The sequence below is a fragment of the Priapulus caudatus genome, unplaced genomic scaffold (genome assembly GCF_000485595.1).
Source record: "Priapulus caudatus unplaced genomic scaffold, Priapulus_caudatus-5.0.1 Scaffold11, whole genome shotgun sequence".
NCBI classification, from domain to species: Eukaryota; Metazoa; Priapulida; class Priapulimorpha; order Priapulimorphida; family Priapulidae; genus Priapulus; species Priapulus caudatus.
Genome location: NW_014577072.1, coordinates 471,026 through 489,963, shown reverse-complemented (window position 1 = coordinate 489,963; position 18,938 = coordinate 471,026). Strand labels below are relative to the sequence as shown.

Here is an 18,938-nt window from a genome sequence, read left to right as displayed (position 1 = left end):
GGTACTACTAGTACTAGTAGTAGTAGTATTAGTACTATTACTATTAGTATTACTATTGACAATCCAATACTCAATAGTACTTAGTTTTAGTAATATTACTAATAATACTAATAGTAATAGTAATAGTAATACTATTACTATACGCTATAGTAATACTAATGCTCATAGCCATAGGCCCTATGGCTATGAGCATTAGTATTACTATAGCGTATAGTAATAGTATTACTATTACTATATACCCTATGATAGGGTCTATGTCTCCCAGGATACTGCCAGAACGTACCCTGTTCACTCTTTGATATGGTTAGGGTTAGGGTAGACCGAATAATTCTGTCCCATATAACCTTTTTTATATTTTGGTGAGGGTTATATTGGGACAGAACGGGTTCATTGAAATTTCGTGAGATCGCATGCAAAATGCATGCGCTGCGAATGCGGCCCGTACGCCGCTATTGGCGCGAAAAAAACCCTACCGTTCCCTTCTACATGACTTTACCTTGCTACAAATATGTGTATACATTCACTTCAATCGTTATTCACTTCTTAAAAGATTGTTTTTCAGAAACCCGCTTCATTCCACTTTCGTAAATAACATTTGCCATTTACAAACAATTAGACCAATCAGAACGAGTCTATCAGCCCTCCTGCAGCGCCACAGATACAAGCGAGAACCAGGCTATTGTAACACTCGCTCTGATTGGTCTGATTGTTTGTAAATGGCGAATGTTATTTACGAAAGTGGAATGAAGCGGGTTTCTGAAAAACAATCTTTTAAGAAGTGAATAACGATTGAAGTGAATGTATACACATATTTGTAGCAAGGTAAAGTCATGTAGAAGGGAACGGTAGGTTTTTTTTCGCGCCAATAGCGGCGTACGGGCCGCATTCGCAGCGCATGCATTTTGCATGCGATCTCACGAAATTTCAATGAACCCCGTTCTGTCCCAATATAACCCTCACAAAAATATAAAAAAAAGGTTATATGGGACAGAATTATTCGGTCTAGGGTTACGGAGTAGGCATAGGCGACTCGTTAGTGGAGTAGGCGAGGTACGGTCCGGCATAATATTACTATTAGATAGTACCAGTGTACGTTTCGGCAGTACCCCGGGGGACATAGACCCTCTCAGCAATACTAATACTATAATAGTAATACTAATAGTAATAATGTGCTTCGTAAATCTGATAAAATATTATTGTAAATGTACTGTTGCTAATTACTAATACTAATAGTAATACTAGTATTATTATATCATAATTAATACTATAGCATATACTGAAGGCCTTTTAAAGTTTTATGTTATCTAGAATGAAATAGAATGATTGCATGGAAACGCAGATGGACTGCAGTCTGCAGCACAGGCACTTGGAGCGTTTCAAAAAAATATAATGCTAAATAAATACGAAATCTATTTATTACCAAAGTCTTAATGCTTCTCTACTCTCTTTCACCTATTATTGCCGACAATTTCCTGTAAATGCCGTCCAAATACTCGTCTGCAACACACTGTCACACGCTGGCCGCCGGACGCTAGCTGCTGCACACTGACACATGTATAAATAAATATAAATAACTATATATTTATGTGTCAGTGTGCAGCAGCTAGCGTGCGGTGTACTTGTCTGTTGCAGATGAGGATTTGACCGGCATTTACAGGTGATTATAGGCTAAATAGAGTAGAGAAACATTTCGTGTTTATTTACCTTTTTTTTTATTGAGACGTTTTAAGTGCCTGTGGTCTGCATGACTGAATGCTCATCACGACATGTGAACCTACTTGCATGTGCATTCTCTGGAATTGTGCACTATGTAGATCGTTGTCCGTTTAGAATGGTGGCACCATTTAGATATAGTGCACCTAAACTTTGCTTACGAGTCAGGGCTGTACACGGCTGAGCAAATTCCTAGGTGGGGGGGGGGGCAAAATTTCATGCCTCAACTGTGTAATGATGAGCGACGGGCGCAGCTCTTGATCGACGTCTATAGTGTGGTGGTGGGGGGGGGGGTCTCAGACAAGGTTTTCACGGATAAGTGACCAAATAAATCACGTTAGAGTTATTTATGAAGTTTATTTTTTAATTTGGCTCCAAAATCTAGGGGCAGCTGCCCCCCTTCCCCCCAGGCTACAGCCCTGCGAGTGGACCTTAACATTCTCAACGCAAATGCGAATGCAGCTCGACGTATATGAGCGTTTTGCGTATCCTTGTAACCATGTTCAGTCTCCAGCATGGCTAATAACTGAAAATCGAGAGCAGCATAAATGCAAGCAGGTACATATGAGCGTTTAATATGTGGTGGTACTACCAAACACAGCTTCCTGTTTCTAAAAATGCTTGTTTGTGCACCGGCTTCAACAAGTACCGTTTACCATCGGACACTACTCATACAGTGAGTAATACAATGATAAGTAGTGTCCTAATTAAATATGCCTTTGATCGTATTTATGAGCACTTTGGATTTGCTGGGTGATGTTTGCACATTTCTATCGATATTCAGCAGGAAAAGGTGCATCATTACGAGTAGTTTAAAGTCTAGGTCAGAAGGTAAATTTGGAATGTGAAGCTGGAATTGTAAATGTTATTCTTTGGAGCTGTGAATCGTGATGTCCAGTGTCACACACAATGTTTGCACTTTAACAATTGTCATAGTTTATGTAGAAAACTAATGTTATTGAATTGAAACCAACCAAGTGTGGCCCCGTTATAACGCGATAATTGAGATCCGTAAAATGTCATCGCGAAAAAAGCGGGGTCACGCTAAATCGGGGTTCCAGAAAATCAGAGTATAAACTGACCCCAGTCATGTACACAACATCCACATAGCAACAAGTCATGTAAACTCATTTAGTTGCGCGATCATCTATAGGCGATCGTCGCTTTGACCTAAGGTCGGCTTAACTCACCAAAAAACTTTTCAGTTCCGGAAAGAGCAAAAAAAGTCCAATGACTTATCGCGTTAAATCGGGGCGTGTAAGCGTAACATCGGGGTTTCACTGTATAATGTATATATATCCATTTTCTTGATTTTACTACTACTATTACTATGTTAGTATGAAACTACTTGTAACCGTAAAGTGCGTAAACCTATCCATGTTATTTATCTGATACTATCCTGCAGATTACCAACTCTAGTTGTTATCACTATGTTCAGTGGCCATGTTTACACATATACTTAGCACTGTGGCATTTGTTTGGATATCTCGTGATACTAAACAGGATCGGTACATCCTGCTTCTCACAAGGTCAATTTTCAGCACAAAGCTATTATTGGAAGATTTGCCATCCTGCATGAAAAGGTTGTTTCGTGGTGTTTTGTATAGTGTTTGTAGTGTTTTAGTGCGGTGTAGTTTGTACGTTTTTTTTGGTATAGTCAAACCTGTGTTAGTGGATAACTCTACAGAACAGGCAAACATAAATTAGATTTGTGACTTTCCCTTGATTGGCAGTACAGTGAAACCACATAGATCTATTAAACGGAGTTTAACGGACACTTGTCTATAAAAGACACAGTGGTTTACCTTGAGTGACATTTGGTTGACTGTAGAATACAATATTAATATCAGCAATAATTGCAATTTAATAAAACAAGCTAGTAACACAGTCTCATCTTTTTAAATCATTCACAATTTCATGTGGATTCAGGGTGTTTAAAACCAATCAATAGGCATGACTTACCTTTACACTTAAGTTCACACCAGTAGCATGATTTCACCTGCTGACCTGACCGACTAATGAGATCCTGATCCTGGTTGGCATGTGAATACTTAGCAAAGGTTACCGTTATGGTATAATGTCTAGCGCACGTTGCTGTTTAGCAGATCTAGAGAAAATTTCGTTGAGCATCATTGTGAATGTATAAAGCCATTATATTTTTGGTGCATTTAGGCTTGTGTGTATGTGAAGCCAAAGAAATCACTGTGTTGTGTATCTGACTGAAATGTGTGGACAAATAACCAGACTAAATGTTTGGGGGAATTCTTTGCGATACATATATGTACACATAAGTTCTTTGTAGGGTGATTTTGAGATGCCTAATTCGTGCATTAATTAGTGGTTTGTGTTAATAAGGGAGCGGCTTAATGCTAATCCAACGACGGCTTAGCAGTTTATGCGTTACGGCATAGCAGCGGTTAGCAGCTGTTAGTTACGGCATAGCAGCGGTTTTGCAGTTACGGCGTAGCAGCGGTTTTATGGTAATGAAACAGAAATTTAGTCGAAATCCATCAATGCCTTTGTAGTGAGAAGACAATGGCTCTGACTGCACGTCTTTGTCATACAATCAAAGTGATGGAGATGAGTGTAACCCGTATAGTATATAGGAAAATAGTTCAAACTACGCCTATTCCCACCAACCAAGAAAATATACTATGTTTAGTATAGTATCACCAGGAGTGAATAAAAAAGTGTGTTTTTCAATTCCTGGTACTACTCCTGAGTCCTGCGTAGTCTATTCCGATGGCGCATAGGCCTACATGTACGCGATCCATATTGCATGGCTGTATCTAAACAATAAATTAAGGCGTGCCAAGGCCAGCTTCCCTATCACACGTGCAGAGCGTGTGTGTATGTGTGAGTATGTGTACATGTAAACACAAGTGCGTACCGATACATGTAGTATGTCATTCATGTACGTACGTTAGAACGAGGCATTTCAAGGTCAGTGTGTTCGGAAGCACCCAACCCCGAAGATGCCGCTATATCACGTGCGCTACTGAGCACCTAGTTGATCGTATGGTTGACTGAAGAGTGGTAGCGAAAATGTACTGCCGTCTCTGACAAATGTGGCCCCATAAATACTGGCAGAAATTGCTTGTACATTTTCTAAAGTAATAATAAAGGGAGAATTCGTGTCGATTGCGCAAGCCAGGTTGTATGTGTGCGGCAAGACAGTTTGGGCATACATGTCACATGTGTCACAGTAAAGCAATGCGTAGAGGGTGAACGTGATTCCTGATATATATATATATATATATATATATCAGGAGTAGATCCTGATATATACGAATATCATCAGGAATTAATAATGACAAATTTGTCATTATTTTAACTCCTGATATCATATATGTAACGTTTCTTATTATCTTACTCCTGATACTATCCTTTCGTCATACGTTCATCATGTGTTTATGTATACAGGTGTTCGTGGTAATATCATAACATCACTTCAGGATAGACCTAGATAGCCTATCTATATAGATCTATATAGACCTATATAGTCTGTTTAGTATTATTATACACTCCTGATATTATGATACTCCTGGTAATATCTATATTTCCCTATTCGCGTGACCAGTTTGCATGATATAACACAAGGTAACATGCATTCTTGGTGGTGATGAGTGTGGCTTGAGTGGTGGTATGAGTGTGGCTTTTCGTGTCTTGGTAATCGAGAATTTTCAAGCATACACATATATATATATATAGGTACAATAATCTAGTAGATCATGTCCTTGCTCCCTGCACATTTCATTCGCATTTCATGCGCATTCGCTGTTTACATTATTATGAGGTCTTCCTACCAAGTTTGTTCAAGTAAATACTGCCAGGCGATTCTTCCGATTTTCTACTGTGATTTCTGATGGACACTACTGCCATAGGTGATGAAATTTCGTACACGTTTCATGATAGGTAAGTCTTGGATATTCTCAAGTTGGAAGCTTGTTGTTTGAAAGAGGTAAAAAGGCAGCAAAATGTTTGCACTGTACTTGTTGCTTCTATGAAACGGCCGAGAAGGAGCGTAATTCTACACAAACTTCGGGAATGCGCGTATCTCTCCATCCACCAGCGCTTGTAAACGGTCTCGAGAAATATAATGCACATTCGTATGAATAAAAGTTATTGGTGATTGTTGAATGCATAATTTCCCAAATATAATTAGTGGGCATGCAATAGCAATTGATGTTCCATTATATATTAGGATTATACTGCCTGTACAGAATGCGTGGTATAGATTATAACTGCTACCGATGAAGGCACTCAATATACACTAGTTAGGCAATGCTATACCATAATAAGATGGGCATTGCATTGGTAAAATACTGTATTACCCGCGTAATATGATCAGGTGTGCTCCTTAAAAGTAATTTTACAAATCCTGCCACCCGGATACTAAGATGGTAAGTGTTATGACCTAGTTGCAAGTGTGCTCTTGTGTGAATGGGTGTTTTCCGGGATTGGCATGGTCGCAGGCATGTGACCGTGTGATTTTGATAAGATGACATACTAGTAGTCGTAAGCACGTGGCTCGGTTATTACACCACAGGCGATGTTGCTACGCACATAAGCTATGGTAGTCATAGCACATGGTAGACAGCACAAAGTTCTAAACAAGATAGAATACCTATATGATAAAGACATATTTGTTCTTGAATTAGTGGGTTTTCAATAACCACCGAGTAATACGCATACGTAAGTGAAATCAGGACCAAGATGCATCATATATATATATATATATATATATATATATATCCGAAAGAATTGATTTCACAGGGTAGTGCAAATTTTCTATAACAGGAAATTTGTTGTTAGCAAGAAACCGTCTCGTATCGTTATTGCTAGCCTCTGACGTGTGTTCAGACCAATCACACGCTTCTGTAGCTTCGCCCAGATTCAGAGTCATCCGACGGAGTTGTCGTAAGAGCATTGCGATTATCCACGGAACTTTTGTGCAAAGCAATTTCCAGTCGCAAACGAATGACTTTGGGTGAGTCAAATCCAATTCGGTCGCTGGTACTCGACAAGTTATAAATATCACGACCATTTAAATTTTGTCCATATAAAGATGCATTCTTGAACCAAATCTCGAGATATTGCGCGTGTGCAATCTGCTAGCGGTAGAAGATTGCCTGCTTTTTAGGAATTGGCATTATGGCATTATGTGATGATATCATAAAACTTCTCTTAGTATTACGATAAGTAAATGAGTGACACGGCACGTTCCAAACGTTGAGCGGCTATAGCAGGTAGGAAAGTAAGTTGACATCATATTTTCAGTTTTCACTGATTCTGTTCCAAGTGCCCTGTCTCAGGCCTAATCTCCTTTATCTCGTATATCATGTGCACTATACCTTGCAGTTTAAAAACTCGCGTCTCCCATGTTTTGCATTGCATAACCTGAGACCTGTGTGTCTATGCCCCCCCCCCGATTCAAGCATGTATTGCATCCTGATTTGTGTGCTATACCTCTTGTAAGATTAATTGGATTTAATCGATAAATCATAGTCCTGTGAAATTGTTAGTTTTTTAATGCTGCGGTCTGTAAGCACTAAGCAGCCACGATGGCACCAGTGGAGTGACGGCATTACTTGCATACGTGCACATTAATTACTATAATAAGAAAACCTGAACAATATCGAAATCGTTATATATATATACGGTCAAAATCAACGCTAACCACGCATTCATGAACATTCTGTACCGGGCATTGTTCGGTTATACCAGGAAACCAGAAGAGAAAAGCTAGGCTTTTATATGGCATGCCGAGAGATTTTAGTGTACACGTTTCTCTGTGCGGTGCTTGATTGATTGGTGAGAGGTTTTGTTCACTTCTGTTGGTCACTGTATGAACACATTAGCATAATGTTGTAGTATGTACATTCCAGTTCTTCCATCATGTCCGGTGATGCTATTTTTCTAGTACATTTCATTCATTACACATTGCGCAGGGATAAATAAAACATCTTGTTCTTAAATTATAGATGTGTTTGAGAGCCGTAGCTGGGTGGCTAACTTGAGATAGACTACGCATTACACATTTTACTCATGATACGTGTTAGCTCTATAACTATAGCCCTTCCCTCTGCCACAGGCCTGTAGAAGTGCGTATGGCAGAGCGAAGGGCTATATAGTTCTAGAGCTAGATACGTGTGTGCTACTTCCTTTCTTCTTAGCCTGTTTCCTTTTGCCTTCTTCGCATTTGGTATTTATAGCAAAGTAGCATGAGCACGAAAATACAGCGAGAGATAAATTGAAGCCAATTCATATCTATGTTGTTTGAAAACTCCATGAGTTTACTACACTGGAACTACGTACTAACAGAAGTAGATAATAATAGGCGACTATACTTCCCTAGTATCTACTTCTGATACTAACTACTGAAGTTAAACGTTAACCTCCTGGATAAGGGCACGAGGCATATCTGCAGCTGTGCAAGCTGTTTCTAACTAGGTTAGACACGTGTGCACTGCATAAGCAACCGGCCCAGCATTGTCAGCTGCGTGCATCTTCATGATCAGCTGCAACTGCGGAGGTATGGGAAGCAGCCCAACCCTTTGACATGTGCAAGGTAACCCCTGACACTTCCTTTGGCCACTGGAGTAAACCCACGAAGCAGCCCAACATTTTACATTGTGATCGAACACCATTTTGTCGAAGCGCTATTCATCCGTGTTACTATTTCAGCCTTGACCGAGTTGTTAAAGCAACCCATGATCATGTCCAGAATTTATTTCCATCCAATTTCCTTGAAGGAGCGTAACCTTTAGTATAGTCACCAGCCACACAGATTGGATAAAGCAGTGTAGCACTGGACCATTGGATCCCCTTTCAGCTGCCAAAGTTCAGCAAAGCATCTTGACCTTTGACCTTGTGACCCATTTCAGCTGCACGAGCTCGATCGGGCAGCATAACCTCTGATCTCCGTTCAGCCGCCCGAGCTCAGCGCAGAATCTTGACCCTTGACCTCGCGACCCGTTTCAGCCGCACGAGTTCGACGAGTGCCGGTTCGATATACAAGTAAACGACAACGTGTGGTACCTGCGCTGTGGCGATGGCGACGACCGCCAGCGCTGGGTCGAGGCGCTCGAGAACTACAAGGCCGACTCTGGCTTCGGCAGCGAGAACAACCTGCACCGGCACGGCTCGCTCATCTCTATCACGTCAGCAAACAGCCTGTCAACAACGAGCACCTCGTCATTCAAGGTGAGCCCGGCCGGGTGGGAGCGGGGCGGCGTGAGATGAGCCCGGGCGAGGTGGGGTAGGCCTGGGTGGGGTAAGAGTGGGGAGGTGGGGTAGACCTGGGTGGGGGTAGAATTGGTAGGGTCCTGGGTGGGGTAGAGTGGGATAGGCCTGGGTGGGTAGAGTGATAGGCTGGGTTGGGGGTAGAGTTGGGGTAGGGCCTGGGTAGGGTAGCTGGGGGAGGCCTGTGGTGGGGGTAGAATGGGGGTAAGGCTGGGTGGGGTGAAGAGTGGGTTAAGGCCTGGGTGGGGTAGAGTGGGATAGGGCCCTGGTGGGGAGACTGGAGAGGCCTGGGTGGGGTAGAGTGGGGTATGCCTGGGTGGGGTAGAGTGGGTTAGGCCTGGGTGGGGTAGACTGGGGGAGGCCTGGGTGGGGTAGAATGGGGTAGGCCTGGGTGGGGTAGAGTGGGGTAGGCCTGGGTGGGGTAGAGTGGGATAGGCCTGGGTGGGGGAAGACTGAAGGAGGCATGGTGGGTAGAATGGGGTAGGCCTGGGTGGGGTAGACAGTGATAGGCCTGGGTGGGGAACAAAAGAAAAAAGAATGGGTAGGGCCTGGGTGGGGTAGAGGTGGGTTAGGCCTAGGTGAGTAGGAGTGGGATAGGCCTGGGTGGGGTAGAGTGGGGTAGGGCCTGGGTGGGGTAGATGGGGTAGGCCTGGGTGGGGTAGAGTGGGGTGGCCTGGGTGGGGTAGAGTGGGGGGGGGGCAAGACATGACCAATTACTGAAAAATAAGGTCGGCATGTGGGCTGGGTTGAGAAGTCGTTCAAGTTAACTGCTGCCTGTGTTGATTGGAGGGGGAAAAATGTACGATACTAGCCAGTAAATTGGCTGGAAATATTTACGACTCTTTGTTTCGTTCGTATGATATAACGTGAGTGATATCATGTTACTAAAAAATGGCTAGAGTTGAGGGCTTACGTAATGTCATATAATGTAGCAAAGAGGGCGTGGGCTGAAGGAGAAACTAGCTGAGATGGAGACGTTCAGAGACATCTTGTGTCAGCAAGTAGACACGCTACAGAGGTACTTCGACACCTGCACAGATGCCATGTCTGACCAAAACGACCAGCGAATCAGTAAGTAAAAATAACTAGTCTACTGCTTTGCGCACCTGCCCTCGTCAAACATTTATCTGACTATATTAAGCGTGTGTTGTCGCCCACTATGCCGGTGTCTACCCTATATCCATTAAGCATGCTTCTGAATATCTAAATCATGCCACAGTACACCATCTATTATCCGAGACCCTTGGGACCAGACACATTTTCGGAGTTCGGAATTTTTCTGATTTCGGAATTGTAGTACAGTATAGACTATAGATATACGTACCGTATATCCTGAAAGTAGCTAGTACTAAAACCCAAGTTTTCAAGAGGGCAAGTGCTGTACTGGTACGGTACAATATGTATGAGTAAAGCCAAACACAATTAACATTTCTGCAGAGAGCCTTGTGCAGCCAAACGGGAGCTTTGGTGTGCAGACGACCTCCACGAAAAAACTTTCGGTTTTCAGAATTTCGGATAATAGATTGTGTACTGTATGAAAATTCTTTGTGCGGAGTCATCTATTATTTACACTGTGTGATTTAGGTCCCGATCGCGACGGAGAAATTGATGACATAGACGAGGAGTATGGCATGCCTGTCAACACTGATCACCTTCTTCCCCGCTTCCGCAAGGGTAATGCCAACTACACCTGCATTTATATTAGTTTTGACAAAGGATTAGTGGTGATGCTTACCCTCTACTCTAGAACGTAATACGAGTATCTATTGTTGTGCGTTTTGATTATATTGGACACTGCTAATATATTCTCGAAAATGATCAAAACTGATTTGATAAGTGTTATAGAATGGCTATCAGCATCACATTTAAGATGACCTGCTGACGAGGTAAGAAGTGCGAGAGGAAAACTCGAGCAGGTTTCTCTCGGTTCCCGTGAATGAATACGCGGTTCGTTTATTGTTCGCTACATCCTCCAGTGAGCTCTCTGGTTCTGCACAGATTCGCCATGCTCACAGGAAACACTTGCCGTGCATGCAGCACACTCTATAGACTTCAAGGGTGAAGCAATCACATTTAAAGCAACGACAGCCGGAATAATAGCAACACTATCTCACTGCATAGAGTTGCTCACACAGAGAGAAGACAGCTGGAAGAAGCGCCTTGAGAAGGTGCGTGTGTCGATTGCATGCGATTTTAAACTAGGAAGAAAAATATTATATTTTTAGCAAACTCGATTTATAGTAATCAGATCACTTTATATTACTTCATCAACAATGCCTTTGCAAGTGCATGTGACATAATAATATGGTTATTGTTATAATAATAATGATAATAGTAATAACAATGATGATGTTACTTATCAACAGCATATCAAATGAAAAGTATTGCCTTATTCTTAGTGACTTGTTATTATATGTAAGTGCATCTACTCCTCTATGATGACTTGAATGCTTGTGTTCTTAGCGTGAGGTTTTTAAACACTGGTATTAATACAAAAACTTACAAAGGCAAATGGGTAACCTGATGTGTAAACGAATGTATCTGGCAGGAGCTAGACAGGAGGAAAAAGGTTGAAGAGCTGTACAGACGGGCCTGCGAAAAACTGAAAGCAGAAAAACAGACAAAGCCCATCGTTCGCGGTGGGCCAGATTTTGAGGTATTAGTGTGTGTGTGTTTGTAGGCATGTACAGCCTAGCTGCAGTGTAGTGTATTTACATGTTTTCCACAATCCTGTGTGAACGTTTTATTCTTCAAGAGAAATTGAGCACTTGCAGTTGCAGTCAGGATGACATACGCTCAGTCATTCGAATTATGTCATTCGAATTATACTCAGTCATATCATAACCACTGCCTTTATTATTGCACGTTCATGTATGTTTCTTGGTTGTGCACATACAGGAGGGACCATACAGTGCACTTGCTGAAGACGAGTTCTTTGATGCAGTTGATGCTGCTCTTGACAAGCTAGATAAGGAAGATGAACAGGTGAAAGTGAACCCATGCTTATGATAACTTTTATTGTGTAATATATATTATATATATATATATATATATACAGTGTAGCCCCGTTATAACGCGATGGTTGGGGTCCATAAAATGTCATCGCGAAACAAGCGGGGTCGCACTAAATTGGGGTTATATATATACGTGGCTATATAAGAGCAAAAAAAGGGGGTCCAACGACTCATCGTGTTATATCCGAATTCGCGTAAAATCGGGGTTTCACTGTATATATATATATATATTATATTCATCTTCTTTTGCTGTAAGTTCACCATCCAATGATGCTGCAAGGTGTGACATTTTACGATACTGAGTGCTAGTGTAGCGGTTGCAATGCTGGAGTGTAATACTGTAATGCATTGCTAATGACTTGTTCGGCTCTCTGTAGCTACAGAGGCAGTGGTCAAGAGAGAACCATCAGGTTGTAGTGAAGTCAACATCATTGCCATACCCTGCAGAGCACAGGCTGTCTGTAGAGGTCAGTACATGTGAACTATTTGTTGTAGTTTTGCAAATAATGTAGTTTATGTTGCATTCTAATATTTTTTTGTTATGTCGGCGTAATAAGAGTCGCATTATTGTCAGCTATAAATAAGTGTTATTTTAAGTTATATTTTTTTTTAGATTGAGGAACGTGTAGCAGAGCATATACGGTTGATGAGGGCAGACTTTGGTAATCACAAAGGAGACTGGGAGCTCTTTGCTGAAGAAGGAGATATGAAGGTGGGTTTGTATAGGAACTAGTTAACATGATTTAATGTCATGTGCTTCAAAGTGGTGCAGGTAGCTTTTATACTGGCACTGTATTGCAATAATGTTCTATTGACCAATATTGTACTGGCCATTATTTAGGCATTGTGCCTTTTTTGTCCTTAATGTAGAGATACGTAGTATCTGTAAGTAATTTGTCATATGTTTCAGTTGTATCGCATGGAGCTGGAGGAAAATGGGCTAGTTCTAGACCCTCTGAGGGCCATGCATGTTGTGAAGGGTGTCACAGCTCATGAACTTTGTCACTATTTCTTCGACATGGGTGTAAGAAAAGACTGGGATAGTAAGTGTACCATTCACCTATAACTAACATTCATCTATTGTCAGTGAACGATGCACAGTATTCACAACTAGTCGCACAGTTAGTTCATCCCTGATACGAACAAACAGTAAAAATCAATGAAACAGTTTAAGCGACAGTTTAATCATTTTTAGCTCATCTGACGTAGTCAGATGCAGCTTGTAGAATCGCATGATCGTGCGTCCGTGCAACCGTCAACAGTTCTTAACCGCTCGACGTACGGTCACGATATTCGGGACGTTGGGGGGGGGGATCGTGAAAAGGACTCAGGATGACAAATTTGGGGGGGCAAGGGTCAAAGGTCAATATGTGTAAACGGAGGGGGAATATTTCCCCCTTAACTTGAGGTATAGGAGGAAATACGGAATTGCGGCACAAATCTTATCAGGTTGACCTATGCTCTTAATATTCGGTGTATAATGTAATGGGCAGGAAACCCATCACCAGTGCGAAATTGGAGGTCACAGCTCAAAGGGCAGTGGGGGAAAGGTCAGATATCAGACATTTTCTGAGGACATGGCCTAATGGACAGAGTGAAAAACTTTTTTGTTTCAGCGCTGACCTACTATTTTTATCACTTTATTGAAAGGACCATGAAATGTGCTTTTCACTGACGTGCGAAGAGTAAGTGTCTGATAACCCTTTGACCCTCAAGAGGAGGGTTAAACATGGATTCGTGAACTGCCTCAATGACGTCAGTGTTGTCATATTTATGGCACATCCATAATCTAGAAACCCAATAAGCCTGAATAGCCGAACGCGTACAGCACAGGCGTCACTGCTCAAAGGTCGTTGGATCGAATCCCATCTGATATTTTATTATTTACCTGTTTTCTGTATTTTTCTATCTTTATCCATTTAACTATTTTTTTCCAATAAACGCAAATATTTACATGATTTATTTACAACAATTTAATAACAACAAATAATTTTTACAACAATTATTTTTTTTTTTTTTTTAATAGGGTTTGGGTTAGGGTCACAATGCACCATAAAACAGGTGTTTCAGGCACGCGATTTGTATCAACCAATGGGATTGGGGAGGTATGCAGAATGCAGAACGTTGCTGAAATGATGTGTACGACTGCGTATCTGCATATCTGCGCCTAACAAAGGTGTCACTACGCACGACTTAAATGTTACGTTTATAACCGTAGCAACAGACCTCAGATGAGCCCAGACGTTCTGCGGCTCTTGTTAGTATTAGTAATTACTGATCCATGGTGAACACAGTGAGGTGGCAAAGGACGAAATTCGATAGAAAGAGCTGTGCATAGTTCTGTCACTTTAACAAATGCTTTGTACCTTGTGCGCAACACCTCTAATGCATTGTACCTTGTACGCACCATCCCTAACGTATTATACCTTGTGCATAACATCTCTAACTTATTGTACCTTGTTCACAACATATCTAACGTATAATACCTTGTTTACCACATATCTAACGTATTGTACCTTGTTCACCACATAGCTAACGTATTGTACCTTGTTCACAACATATCTAACGTATAATACCTTGTTCACATCTCTAACATATTATACCTCGTTCACAACATCTGTAACATATTATACCTTGTGCACAGCATCTTTAGAAAACTCCAAGGTCATCGAGACACTAGCAGCTGATACACTGGTCGAGTATCAGCATCACAAGCGCCTCTGGCCAACGACGGCACGTGATGCCTGCTTCTGGTCTCATATCCGGCAGATCCATGACGACTCGGACTCTGAGAGCCAGCCCATCTGGGTGGTGGCAAACTACTCGACCGAACACCCAGAGGCGCCGGTGAGTGCAGAGTGCGCCGCCTGCACAGCGGGCATTTGTAATGTTGCCGCGCATCATGGATCTTTTGTAACTGTGTGGAAGCTGCGGTGTGTAGTAATGTCCCAGTTACCCCAGTAATATGCCCTGTGTGACTGAATTTGTTTTATCTGTGCAGCCGACCAAGTGCATTCGCATGCTTCTCAACGTAGCATTGATCTGTCAGACAGTTATGGATCCTCCTGGTGAGCATGAACAGATTACACGTGACCACATTACAACCAAGTTGACCTATACATCGCAAGGTAAGTGCTTGACCGACAGGCAAGTCACATTATAGGCAGGATGCATTTGTGTCATGTTTAACAATCATGTAAAAGAACATTCACTCATGCTCACAATCAGAATCCTTTTGTTCTTTTATTGATTAATTACATACACATGTAGGAGCACATAGACATCACCTAATACATTGTTAATACAGGTCTTGGGAAACCAGAAGTCCTGGAATTTTACAACGATATTTTACAGATGTGGAGAGCTCTATAAAATAGGTTATGGGCCTTGGAATTCCTAGAAAATGGGCTTGTATTATGTTTGGCCTTGTAAAATCCTGGAATACGGGCACATCCAGGGTTCTCTCTACGAATGTCAGAAGATATGGCATTTATGGGCAGATGGGAGAAGGCCGGGAGGGGGTTGCACCAATTGTAGTCAACTATTCGTGTCATAAGCAGCCCCAATACACACACAAACTCGATCAGTTCGGAGATGGGTACATCAAGCTGTGGAAGCACAGCTGGAAATCAAGGCATGTCGGAAGATTTATGGGACGTTGCAAAATAGCTAAAGCTTTGAAATCATGTCAGACCCGACTTGGATTAAAGGCCTGGGGAGAACTCTGATGCCAATTGTGTCCGAATTTTACCAATGATAATAACACGTTTAATTTACTGAAGATATACTTCGGTAGACTTTGGTGGACTCACCTATTCTAGAGCCACAAATGGCCTCCTTTTCCCCGAATGCGATTGAACTAATTCAGTGTTCAATCTCTGTTGCAGTGAATCCAGGAGGCTGGGCTCCAGTATCTGTACTCAGAACCATATACAAGCGTGAGTACCCGAGGTTTGTCAAGCGTTTCACACAGTATGTCAAGGACCAGACCAAGGACAAGCCAATCATGTTCTAAGGATTATGAGTTTGGCACCCTTTACTCTGTAGTTACAATTATCACTGAACCATGCATAAGCTCCAGTTTCTAACCACTAGTGTGGAATCATCAAAATTACAATTACTGAGCACTTCAGCTAATCTTGGCAGCTGGAACACAGGCAGATTTCAAAGATTCTTTCGTCAAACCTCTGCAATTAAAGGAACATGCGATATTTCCACGATGCATATCAGCTGGGTAAATGGTTAGAGCCCCAAATGCTTCGACTGCTCTGCTCTTAATATTGCCCCCTGGTTCACCATATAAATTCAACACGATAGGTCATTGAGTAGCTATCACACGTGCAGCTGCAGTAGTCCCTGCTTAGTACTCATGCTTTACCAGTGTCGCTCGCTCACATTCCTGTTGTTACTTCACAGACCACTTCTACTCGTGCGCCTATCACATATAATTGATCATGTTCAATAAATACTCGCATAGACATTTAGCCGTCTGCGTGCCCACCTAAATTAGATTCAATATGTAGTTTGTGGCATTCCAAACAAAGCAGTCCAACCTAGGGGTGATTGTTATATAATAGCTGCTCTCAGCTAGCTTACCCATACTTTGAAGCCAAACCGCAAAAGTATTGCATTGCTGATTAGTCATTTATTGGTTAACATTTATATGAAGATATATACATTTATATGGTTGGCAAATTCTTGCCTATCATTTTGTTTAATCTGTTAATGGTGCTTGTGAATATGCAGGTTAAATGACCGTTAAACAATACTACATTCATGTTCATCATACATTCATGTTCATCATTTTTCCACAATATTTACAACTGAAAGAGAAAAACAGTGCCCATGCATAATAGTCGAGGTTTGCTTAACCCGCCTTAGCCATTGCCTGACATCAAATCTAAAATGCCTTGCGATGTTTTGTAACCACCTACAGTGTTAATAATATCTAGACATGTTCGTTGTTAGTTTTATACACCCTACCCCACGAATAACATTGGATGGTATCGGTGTGTGATGACAATGGAAATTCCAAATGCATGAATGCCAATTGTCATCTGTATCTAAATATGCAATGTTCTGTTGTTCATTACTGTTTGAAATGGGAATACTTGAAAAATTAAAGTAATTAATGTAGTCTAATGACCCTTTTTTTCGGTTACTTTATTTTATACTGGACTCAAGGGGTTTAAATCCACATCAGTAGAACCCACTCCAGGAATCTGGCTCGGTCCAGTTTTTGGCAGTTCTTCAATTGCATAATTTATTTGAAGCAGATTTTTACGACTGTATGCCCTTACTAACATCAACCCGTGATGGGAAGTTTTTCCACACTCTATAAGAACAAGATGCCGTCTGCTAGTATATTTCAACAGACAAGTAAAGGGAAATGGTGAATATACTTAACGAACAGCTGGTGTCCAATGGGGTGGCTGCATAGAACTCTATTGTGAGAATCCTAAATGCTATATTTTGCAGAAAAGAGTATTTTTAAAGAATCTCAGTTTCTCACTAAAAGTTCTGTAGACATGTATATGAAGAAGCCAACTATCATTGATTCTTATTCATTGACGTTAATCGTAAGGGGTACTTTAAAGTATAATGGGTTCATTGTTAGCAACAAGTTATATTTCACTCAGGTTTTGTTTCTCTATATGGACTAAACATGGGTGAAACTGTGGTTATTATTTTTGTGATCATCTGTACTGGCCACCTCACTACTGCTTGTGGTGCTTGTGGTGCTTGGCCCCGATATTAGCATTATTTTTTTGATGTAAATGAATATCAGCTGGTTGACATTTGCATTCACACGAACACGTTTTATACAAAATTGTAGCTTTTCTTTTACCCTTCCAGAACTGAACATTAATGCAGTGATAAAATCTACTGACCTGTTAAAGCAATAGCTAGATTCTACTACATGTATCATAGTAATATACATTTTGAAAGGTGTAATTATGCCTTTCTATACACATGCCTTTCTTGCATGTGTGCTTGTATATGTGGATAAGAAGATGAGAAGAGAGAGAGAGAGAGAGAGTGCGAGAGTAAGAGAGCAAGCAAGAGCGGGAGAGAGAGAGAGAGAGTGCACTATGAGTTATAGTATTTTGTTTTTTTAGTATTAAACACTGTAGTGCATTAAAATGCATCAAACCTGTATCACTAGGTTTGTAAAACATGTGTGGAAATAATCTCAGTTTCAATATCTGATTTTCATTGGATTGTAACAAACTTGTACACTTTGTGGAACCAGTTGAGATTACAGTATGTAGTTCACGGAAGGGTTGGGTAAAACAGCAATGGCCAACTGCAAATGAAATATTTGCCACTGTTTGATATTTAGAAACATCAATCTGCATGTATGATATGTATGATCTACATGTAATTGTACATGAATGATATTTTGTCTCATTATGGAACTAATTGGGATTTTATTTTGCAGATGTGTATATTGTACAATTTAAATTATAACATTAGCTGTGAACTCAGTTCGCAGCAACATCCAGCATTTGAACTATTTCGTCACATTTCATACATTTAGAATCGGTTGAGATTTGGCTATAAGGCCCTGCCACCCTTGTATAAGTTTTGCGAATATAAAGAAATGGTTGATGTTGATATTAGGAGGATGGTGGCAAAGCATGACGATGTTTGAGCATCTGAAAATGGCCAATCTCTCATGTATATACAGCACTAGTTGTAACATTTTGCAATCATGTCATGTTCATAATTTTGTGTACTTCCTGAGATAGGTTCAGCAACATTAAAACAAGCATTAATGTAAAAAGGATTCTTAGGATTAAATTCAATTGTGGCATTTTTATGGTTTCAGATATCTGCAATAAATGGCATATTGTCACAATTGTTCTACCAGAGGACTGTTCATATGTATTTTAATATTTTGTTATCTGGAAAAGTAGTTGATGAAAAAATGTTCAGTTCTATATGCAATTTTTGTTTTATTAT

General features: G+C 41.0%; 1 protein-coding gene across 1 annotated transcript in view; it reads left to right on the top strand.

The window, feature by feature from the left end:
• LOC106807404 (collagen type IV alpha-3-binding protein-like) overlaps positions 1-18,845 on the top strand; it is a 23,364-nt gene extending 4,519 nt beyond the window's left edge. The window contains exons 2-13 of the mRNA XM_014809727.1: positions 8,698-8,919; positions 9,891-10,029; positions 10,543-10,632; positions 10,957-11,126; positions 11,507-11,614; positions 11,857-11,943; positions 12,350-12,439; positions 12,586-12,684; positions 12,883-13,015; positions 14,617-14,819; positions 14,974-15,100; positions 15,860-18,845. Of these exons, the coding sequence (XP_014665213.1) occupies positions 8,698-8,919; positions 9,891-10,029; positions 10,543-10,632; positions 10,957-11,126; positions 11,507-11,614; positions 11,857-11,943; positions 12,350-12,439; positions 12,586-12,684; positions 12,883-13,015; positions 14,617-14,819; positions 14,974-15,100; positions 15,860-15,987 (1,596 nt within the window). The 3' untranslated portion in view covers positions 15,988-18,845. The remainder of the gene's footprint in view (positions 1-8,697; positions 8,920-9,890; positions 10,030-10,542; positions 10,633-10,956; positions 11,127-11,506; positions 11,615-11,856; positions 11,944-12,349; positions 12,440-12,585; positions 12,685-12,882; positions 13,016-14,616; positions 14,820-14,973; positions 15,101-15,859) is intronic.
• Positions 18,846-18,938: the final 93 nt, after the last annotated feature.